The sequence below is a fragment of the Brachionichthys hirsutus genome, chromosome 13 (genome assembly GCF_040956055.1).
Source record: "Brachionichthys hirsutus isolate HB-005 chromosome 13, CSIRO-AGI_Bhir_v1, whole genome shotgun sequence".
Lineage (NCBI taxonomy): Eukaryota > Metazoa > Chordata > Actinopteri > Lophiiformes > Brachionichthyidae > Brachionichthys > Brachionichthys hirsutus.
Genome location: NC_090909.1, coordinates 4,725,301 through 4,734,457, shown reverse-complemented (window position 1 = coordinate 4,734,457; position 9,157 = coordinate 4,725,301). Strand labels below are relative to the sequence as shown.

Below are 9,157 nucleotides of genomic sequence, written 5' to 3'. Positions count from 1 at the left end.
GTTTGAGGTACGAAGCGCATCAGCGCACACTGGAGATTGAGTTATAAATTACTGGGCTGAAATAGACATGCATTATGAATACTCAATTCCCAAATGCTAGATGTTCTCGACAAAGAAAGGCAAACGCGTGCATGCACGCTGAGAAACTTGGAAAACCGTGTTGCTTTGAACCAAATCGTGTGTGTGCGTGTGTGTGTGTGGCTGTCATGGACTACGTTGATAAGGTCAAACTTAACAGCAAGCACAAATACAAACCAGTGGGACTCTGGAAGTGACAGTGGATGTGGAAAGTGTTTGCTCATCCACGGCGTTGCTCATCCACGGCGTTCACACCTGGACACACTCACAGGCTGCATTTACGTGAACGTGTTCACAGCTGTCAGAGGCTTCAGACATGCCACAGTGTGTGTGCGTGTGTGTGTGTGTGTGCGTGTGTGTGTGTGTGTTTGTGTGTGCGTTTGTGTGTGCGTTTGTGTGTGCGTTTGCTGTATGAATACAGCTCCGCGGCTGGTGTGTGAAGTCACTGACAGCTTCATTATGGCCTGTGCGCACAGGGGGGGGGGGAGGAACAGTACCATCCAGGGGATGGAGACGAGGGACAGGCCAGGTTTACTGCTGGGGAGTGGGGGGGACAGCTGCTGTCTCCTTTAATGAGCCTTCACTTCTTTCAATTTTACAGTGCTGTCCAGCATTCCTGTACCCCCCCCCCCCCGTCCACATACACCCCTGCAGCACACGGATGCAGTCTCTTGCAGGCGATTCCGAAGGGAAGCCTCAAATTGTTAAATTAATTTCCACCTAACTTTAATTAGATCATCTCACGAGGGAAGGGAGTGACATTGGGATGGAACGGGACCGGCCCCGGACCCCCTTTTCACCCATCGTGTCAAGTTTTTTTCTATCTTTTCATAAATGCACATACACTATGTAGATAGATGTGAATTAACAGCTGCCTACATTTGAAATATAGCCTGTAGTTCTCCCCCAACAATGAGGGGCATGCCAGGAATCAACACAGGAATATTTCACATTTATCTTAACTTGATAACCAATTTTGAAACTCAAATTTATAAAAAAAAAGACTTCAAAAATACACTGATCAGTGACTACAGTGTATTTAGATTGATGCCCGATGTCTACACTCCCTCTACTGGGCTGTTGGATCAGTGCAGAACATTTGCAAAGTTCAGGCAAAGAAACATGACTGACAATTGTACAAGACTTATTAAACCAACAGTCAAGTCTTTCTTTAAAAAAGGCAATTTATTCATCCATTAACAAATAAGATTATTCTGAAAAATGATCTAAAAAAAACAACAACAACTTGCAGTTCAAAACATCTTGCCAACTTAATCACTGCTTCAAGTGTTGATAAAAAAAAATATACATAGGAAATATTTAAGATAAATCTAGCTGTACTATAAATCTTTTAAAAACAGTAGGTTTTTTTTTCCATGCCAACGCTGAAGTAAATGACCAAGGTATTTCTTTAAGAGTAAACTAAAGCAGTACTTAAAACAAATGTCAAGGAGAATATTGTATTTCAATATAGTAAAATAATGTTTTTCGCCCTCTAGAAGTTACAAAGAATGCAAAAACTCCATGGAGCGTCACAAACAAGTTAATACATTGATAACCAAACAAAGAGGAAAGTGGTCAAGTATAACTGCTGTGCTACAGGGTTTTTTTTTTTGTTTGTTTCTCTTTCTTTAAACAGAGGCAAATAGTTCTGGGTCAGGACTCATCGAGGAGGAGGAGGAAGAGGAGGCAGTGAAGAGTCTACACTTAATCCCAAGCCCGATGAAGAAGAGCTGTTAAGTGATTAAATGGGACAGAGATGTCAAGACTTCGGAAACCTCCTCAAACAGAAATTCATATCATCGATGCATCTCTTCATCGACGCCCACCTTTCACAGTCAGAGTCGCAGGAGGCCTTGTCCTCCAACCTGGAAACGTAACCGCAGCCGGAGCGCTGGATGGCTTCGGCCACCGTGTACCTGGTTCTGCCGACGGCACACCTCTCGATCTTTGCGATGCTCAGGTCCGACTGGAGGAAGAGATGCAGTCGGCTGTCTGACAGCAACAAAGGCACTTGGAGGACACTGGAAAGGAAGCGAGAAGGGAACAAACAAATCAGGATCACCTTCATGTGCGTCAGCGCTCTGACTTTCAGCTTTAAGGGGAGAAGAAATGCGTTAGCTGCTGAGCTACTCGCATTTCTAGAAACGTCTGCAAGCCTTTCATCCGCTGAGAGACTTGCTCCATGTTCCGCGCGCTGAAGAAGGGGTTCCACGGTGGCAGTTTGGGTACGTCTCTGGACAGAGGGGAGAACACACACAAAGAATTAAAAACAAACCGTTTAAAGTCACGCACAAGAGAAATTCTACTTTGGAGGTATATGAACATACATAACTAGAGCATTCTGTTCCAGAGAATGGCGCAGCCAAACAAACTCACTGTAGCGGCGCCGCACGCAGGAAGTCTTCTTTCGAAAACACATGCTATTGGTCTACAGGGGAGAGATCAATAGACGAAATGTCAAGAAAAAACTAAACCAAAAAGCACCGGTAATCTGTAAAGGTCTCCCCGCCACATCGAGCGGGACTTACATGTAGACAAATCTCATAGTCAACGTGCGCACGCCAGTGGTCGTCTTTAATCAGCCTCGGATCTTGGACGCAAATGCTGATAAATTCCTACAAATCGATTGGGATATTTTAACAAAGACATCAAACACGTCTCGGCTGAGCAAACAGGAGAAACGGAAGCTCGGTCACTCACGGTTTTCGAGAGACCGTCCAGCACGCCGCTCATCATGGGCGCCAAAGTCTGGCGAGACATTCAAAAGTGTCACAAAAGAGATCCGGATTCCGGAGTACTACTGGAGAAATGAGCGTCAGAAATCAGCCGCGTTCTCGTGAAGATGGATATGAAGCGTGTTCAGGGATAGCGGCGTTATGTAAATCGCTGCCCCCCCCCCCCCCCCCCAAAACGCCTTCAAGTTTGAGGTGATCAACAGGAAGCTGCCGTGGCATGAAGGGGAACGGCGTGCACGAAGGATTTAAACCGAGGGGAACATTTTGACCCAGAACTCCAACAGTTGAGAACACTAAGAAGCGTTTCTGGCAGAAACACGGCACGGGCGGCTTATTGCACAATCACCGAGTAACCATAGCTACAGGATGGGGTTTTTGTTGTTTTAAAAAAAGGAACAAATATATATTTTCTTCTTAAATCTGTGACTACATAAGATAACAGTCAAATGTGACAGACTTGTGTAAGGACTGTCCCAGCATGTTGCATCATACGATTTAAACACTTTAATGAGACATTCCATTTAAACTTAACTTAGTAGGACAAAGTTTTAAAAAACCACAATCTCAACAGTGTCAGCTGTAAGCGAAGGCTATGGATGCAGAATACTCCCTTCTCTCCACCGCCGCTATAAGCTTCACAATGACATTATATATATTGGTGCAATAACTAACTTTTACGCGCAAATATAACATTAAATATAAGATGAGCTGTGTCCACGCAGGTATTAAAACTATGACATTCAACGCATGTTCATATGGATCTTACCTTCGCCTCCCCCGAGCAGTAAATGCCGTGCTCATGAGAACCCGGGGCAGATGAACAGGGGGGGGGCTGTCGGTCTGTACGAAATGGAACCCACTCTGCGTGATCTCACCCTCGGTGCTCGTCCACGCCTTTTCTGTCCCGGTGAGGTCGGAATAAACCGAGACTATAAAAACGTCGCTGGATTTTGGGCCTGTTTTATTCGAGTCATTCAAGTAAGATTGGACCCCCAAAAAAATATAAATAAAAGAACAGAAATCACCTCCTGAACGCGACCGGGCGCACACCTGTCCCTAATTCACGGCCGTGGGGCGGTGGGCGGGGTTAGATTAAATGGTATCACCTGGAGGGCCGAGACTCAGCGGAACGTAACCTGGGTAGCGGGACCGGGGGCGAAGTGACGTCACATATTACGATCAACCTCTTTAATCCATGAGCCAGGGATGGATTCAATGATTATATGCACCGTGAATGGTGTTGATCAGCACCTAAGATTATTTCAGATCGATTTACTTTTGCGTGGCATCTTAATGTCTTATTGTGAAATGGCGTAGTGGTTAGTGCTGTCACCTCACATCGAGAAGGTGGGTTCGACTCGGATCTGTTCTCAAAAATAATAACATAAACGTTTCCGTTTTGAGGACTATACCACTTGGATATTTTATTATTTCGAGATTTTCCTGTGCGGGATTAAAAATTGGAATATCTTCTTATCTTATCTTCTCTTATTATTTGACTATTTTTAAGTCCAGACAAAATTAAAGTGATCACTTCAAAACTTCCTGTGTGGAAATACAGTTTAAGGAACACATAACTGTTAAATGGAATATTTATTTTTCTTATCTATGATTGGTTTTTTTCATCCTGACACTGCCAAAACTAATATTCAGATATCACAAATATATATTTTTTTACATTATCGATATCTCATAATATTTTAACTCTGTCTTCTTCCAGAGTTCATCTGATTCACAGAATTATAACAACAACTGACTTTCACATCCGCCCACGAGAGAAGACCAGAACTGTTTTTACAATAAAAAGCGACGACACCTTTGCTGCCTGAGACCAACACCACTGGACTCGCAGTGGGGTTGAGCTGAGAAGACACCACGTGGGTGGAAATGCATCTTAAGTAAGTAATAAATGCTTAAGTGTAATAAAAAAGAGTGATAAAAGAGTGTAGCTGAGGTAATCACCAACGGTTCCTTGGCAGACCCCGCAGCAAGGTTTAAATTACACTGGATCGCTCCAGATGGAGAGCTCAATCTGTTGAGAGGCCGTCAACGCCGGACTGGCAAAGTCAGCAGAGGAGAGTTAAGCGCCTAAATCCACTACATTCGGTTTTATTTAAACCAGCAGGACTTTTTACGGCTTCACTCGTTTAGACAGACATGTTGGGGCGCTAATCTGCATATAAAGGTGCATCTTTCTTTGCAGTGGCCCCTACTCAGTGTTGAATGAGTGTGGGGTCAGGTAAAGAAGAAGAAAACATGGGTCAGCCCAAGGCTTCCAAGGTTCTTTGGATTATTGGCTCCGGTTATTATATACAAACATACAGACAAGAAGAAGACACACAATCATGAATATATATTCAGATCATGTGGAATATTTGTTCAATCTCTTGCTCTTCTGATAGCATAGATATCATGTACTTTAGACTTCTGGTGAGATCTGACGTTATTAGCGATGCCATCCACGTTTGATCTTAAGACATTTGATTTAGGACTTTAGGTGTTACTAAGAAATAAGAACACCTTTTTCAGGAACTGATGTTTGCCATTTAATATCTAGGTCTGCTTCCACATTAAAAAACTGTTTCCTGAGAGGCATCCTTTTTTTGAGTTTTTATTGCTGGTCAAATTTCAAAGTGATTCACCATGGATTTTTCTTCATTTCAAAATGTGGTTGATTTAGAATTCTTTGTGGTACAATCTGAAAACAGCATTCAGACTGTACCGTGAGGGGAAACGTCAACACTAATGCACGAAGGTCCAAAGTCCATCTCCCGTGCACTAATGCCAGTCACGAGACGGGTTTGCTCACTGCTGCGGACGAAGCCATGACATCATGGGAATGTGGGCCGGGAGACCCGTCGGTGCAGAGCGATAGTGGTTTGGTAGCACTGAGGATTATTGAGCTTCAATAAAGTTGGAGGATGTCGCTCCAGTTTAACAGGAGTGGAGCTGAATTTGCAAAGAAGGAAGCACCATAAACATTATAGTCTGCTTTCAATTATTTATATTCATCAAAAATAAAAGTTGTTTAGCTCATGAGTATTTCCACCACCTGTAAAAATAGTTTGCTTTTCAAGAGAATACGTAACTTGTAATTGGTCACATAAAACCTTTATTATAACTTGAACAATATTTACAAGCAGAGTATACAAAATGCAATTTCAGAACAAAACATCACCGGTACTACTAATGCCGAAAAGAACCAAAATTCAGCCACTTGCGCAACATGAGATCATGAAAACAGGCGGATAACAGATTAATTTGGAATTTAATCCGCTATCAATACAGGTGGAGTCAGGTTCTCAACGATATAGCTTCTAATTTGACGTCACATTTATAACAGAACACTCCAATAAATGTTACAAATACATGACCTTCTCTTTAGTTGAGCTAACAGCGCCAACATAGCTCTCTTTGACTGCTAGACAACGAGACGGTTGAAATAACTCTAAAATAACTAAGATAACTAAAACTAGAAGGCAAGCCAGAGGAGAAAAGTATGTCCTGAGGAAAGGGAGTACAGGTGGTGCACGTCAGGAGCTACTACTAAGCTTCATCTTCTGGACAGGAATGCCATGTCAGCCTCTCCTCGTAGAAGGAGATGACGACCTGGGGGCAGCGAGTGTTGGCTTCACGGGCAGGAACCAAGTCTGCTTCGTCAGAGCTCTTCCTACAGAATAAACAAAAACAAGAAAGAGGGAGGGAGGAAGAATTATTCCGCTCGTCCGCTAAAAGCCTTCACAAAACACGCCATGGTGGCGGGGTTGGATCGTTGGTGGGGTTTCGTGGGTTAACGGCAAATCAACCACGCAACATTACCGAGAACGCGAGAGTTTAAAAAGAAATCCCAGAAACGAGGAGCCTTTACAATTGACGTACGAGAGCTAATCAAACGAATCTGCAAAGTAAATAGTAAACAAACTTTAATAAATGATGGAAAACACCTCATAATTTTAAAGGCTTTGGACTCGTGCGCCGTTCTTTCATTGGGCATATTTTTTAAAAACTAGAAAAGAAACCTGCCCACACAGCAGTACTTCCTCCAATACTCACCATTTCATTAAGAACATCAGCTCCCCGCTACTGTCCGTTGCACCGATGATCCGCTCGGGGTCAAGGTTCCTAGCAAATCCGCGTGGCTTCTCAGCCTAGAAGGAGTGTTTCAAATGTCTAAAATCAGGGACGATCACTTTCCGTCCAGTCAATAAGCATCTTATAAATTATTATGTACCGGTAGATACATTTCAAACGGCTGAATTGTTAGCCCCCTCTCCAACGGAGGCAGGAGAGGCACAGCGACGCTTCGTAAAACTCACTTCTTTCTTCTTGGCTTCCGTCTCGGGTTCTTCCGTCGACGCTTTTCTCTTAACGGCAGCCGGCTTCTCCTTAATGTTCTTCTGGGCTTCCAGAAACCCTGAAATCAACTCGGGACAATCCAGGTTCTCCTCCGGTTCCCAGGTATTATCAGATCTAACGGAAGAGGGGCACAGGTCCCAGAGAAAACCCCTTTACAATCCACTTCCAATAACGCAAGCAAATAATAAAAGTAAACACTTAAAAGCTGGCGTGCATTCATGTCACAAATGACGAGAGATAAAAGCACAGCCCCCCCCAGCTCAGGTGTAAACTCACTCTGTAAAGCCTTTCCACTTCAGGTAGAACTCCACTTTTCCATTGACCAGACGCTGGTCGAGTACTTTCTCCACAACGAATTCCTCAGGTTCATCCTGTGCGTCTGTCGAATCCTTTTTAGTCCTTTGCTTTTTACCCATGATTGTGCGCTGGAAGAGAGGAGCGAAATGTTACTGTTTAAAACTCGGGTTTTTTTTTTTTTACAGACACGAACACGCACAAAGCTGCTCCTCCGAAGCCGGTGTTAAACTCAAACTCGCTAATGTGGATACAAATAAAAAGGTTAACGCGTAAACATCATTAGCAACCTCTTTTAATACGACGTGCACAACCACAAACACGAATAAGAACGCTGAAAAACAATCAAAGCTAGCCAAATCGGTCGATGCTAGCTAATGGCGGCCTCGCCGCGACGTTAACGTAAGCGTTCTTCCGCAGCTACGCAAGTAACGTTAAATGACGCGTAAGCTAACTTAGCTCAAACCGCTAATGCTTGGAATACGCATTTGTACTTTATGCTAGCTTTGTTTTTTTTGGCCATAACGACGCAATGCATTAAGTACACTGCGAACGTCCACACGTAAACAGGCCTACACATTCTCAACGGCCGTTAGCGGAGACGCCTCAGCCTCGGTTCGTGGTTGTTCATTCAAACGGCGTTTCCTGCTTCGCGGCCCAACTTTACCTCACAACGCAAGCCGCTATTAACTCGACTGGGTCAAGCACCCGCATTTACAAAACCTACATTTTGAGGTACGGTTGAAAATAATTATTCCTACATACCTTACTTAGTACCACAGGAACTACCTCTACGCCAGCTTCCTCACGCAACACGACGGCTCGCTTTCTTTCTTCTGCAGCAAACTCACGAGGGGAGGCGCGAACGTGGTTCGACTACGGTAGCCCGGAAGGAAAGAAAATCAAATCCGCTTTTCAACATACGGTTGAGCCGTCGTCGGCGTTTGCTCGTTTGGATTACGGAGAAACTGCAGGATGGATCTTGATGAAATAAAATCCGAACATGGGTCTTCGTCTAATTTGGATCCCATTAAATTTTGAGTGATCCAGATACACACACACACAAAAAAAAAACGGATTTTCTCATTTACTTTCATATCTTGTAAAATATGCCTTCAATTCACTCCAGAATGAGGTCAGGAAAAATATTAAATATTTCACATTGGAAACCCCATTTATGAAAACGATTTTTTTTTTTAAATCGACTCTGATTCACTTTTACTTCTCATGAACCAAAGAACCATTTCTAACCTTTTGATGGCGATCCAGATCACCATGTGGGTGGTGTAAATCCAATTACGAGGGAACGAGCTGCTTGGCAGAGGTCTGCATTTTATGATTGCTTTTTTTTGTTGTTGTACTTTTAGACTAAATGGCACTCTACCCATCAAGAGCAGAATTTAGCAGAGGGATAAAGTTCATCCCAAACAGCGGTACAAAAATAGGACAAGTTTGTTCATATTTGTTTTAAATCAGAAACAGTCTGCAACAGCATTTAAGTAAACAAAAATCACACCAGCAACATTCAACAATCACCATGCAATCATTAACATTTGTCCCCATCAACAAAGAACATTAGTTTGAAGCTTATACAAACGGAAAACTCTTGGGTGAAAACAGAAAATTAAATTAAAATTGAAAAACACGAGAAACACAATCAACTACGTCTGTCTTCGCCATTTACTGTAAAT

General features: G+C 43.1%; 2 protein-coding genes across 2 annotated transcripts; both read right to left on the bottom strand.

Annotated features, from left to right (window-relative positions):
• Nucleotides 1–1,741: 1,741 nt before the first annotated feature.
• On the bottom strand, nucleotides 1,742–2,817 carry snx10a (sorting nexin 10a). The gene is made up of 6 exons (XM_068747570.1): nucleotides 2,782–2,817; nucleotides 2,610–2,696; nucleotides 2,409–2,509; nucleotides 2,216–2,314; nucleotides 1,908–2,102; nucleotides 1,742–1,811 (listed from the first exon to the last, which is right to left on the bottom strand). The coding sequence occupies exons 1-6, from the start codon at nucleotides 2,815–2,817 to the stop codon at nucleotides 1,742–1,744; spliced, it is 588 nt and encodes a 195-aa protein (XP_068603671.1).
• Nucleotides 2,818–5,917: 3,100 nt separating this feature from the next.
• Nucleotides 5,918–8,311, bottom strand: cbx3a (chromobox homolog 3a (HP1 gamma homolog, Drosophila)). The gene is made up of 5 exons (XM_068746991.1): nucleotides 8,232–8,311; nucleotides 7,449–7,597; nucleotides 7,133–7,286; nucleotides 6,870–6,964; nucleotides 5,918–6,486 (listed from the first exon to the last, which is right to left on the bottom strand). Exons 2-5 carry the CDS (start codon nucleotides 7,586–7,588, stop codon nucleotides 6,363–6,365), a joined length of 513 nt encoding a protein of 170 aa, XP_068603092.1. The 5' UTR covers nucleotides 7,589–7,597; nucleotides 8,232–8,311; the 3' UTR covers nucleotides 5,918–6,362.
• Nucleotides 8,312–9,157: the final 846 nt, after the last annotated feature.

Coding starts and splice junctions, on each gene's coding strand:
- snx10a (XM_068747570.1), bottom strand. CDS start 2,817: ATGATGAGCGGCGTGCTGGACGGTCTCTCGAAAACC. Junction 2,315..2,408: donor GAACAGAATGCTCTAGTTAT/GTATGTTCATAT, acceptor CCCTCTGTCCAG/AGACGTACCCAAACTGCCAC. Junction 1,812..1,907: donor TGCGACTCTGACTGTGAAAG/GTGGGCGTCGAT, acceptor ATCACTTAACAG/CTCTTCTTCATCGGGCTTGG.
- cbx3a (XM_068746991.1), bottom strand. CDS start 7,588: ATGGGTAAAAAGCAAAGGACTAAAAAGGATTCGACAGACGCACAGGAT. Junction 7,287..7,448: donor AAGTGGAAAGGCTTTACAGA/GTGAGTTTACAC, acceptor CTCTTCCGTTAG/ATCTGATAATACCTGGGAAC. Junction 6,965..7,132: donor CGGAAGCCAAGAAGAAAGAA/GTGAGTTTTACG, acceptor CACTCCTTCTAG/GCTGAGAAGCCACGCGGATT.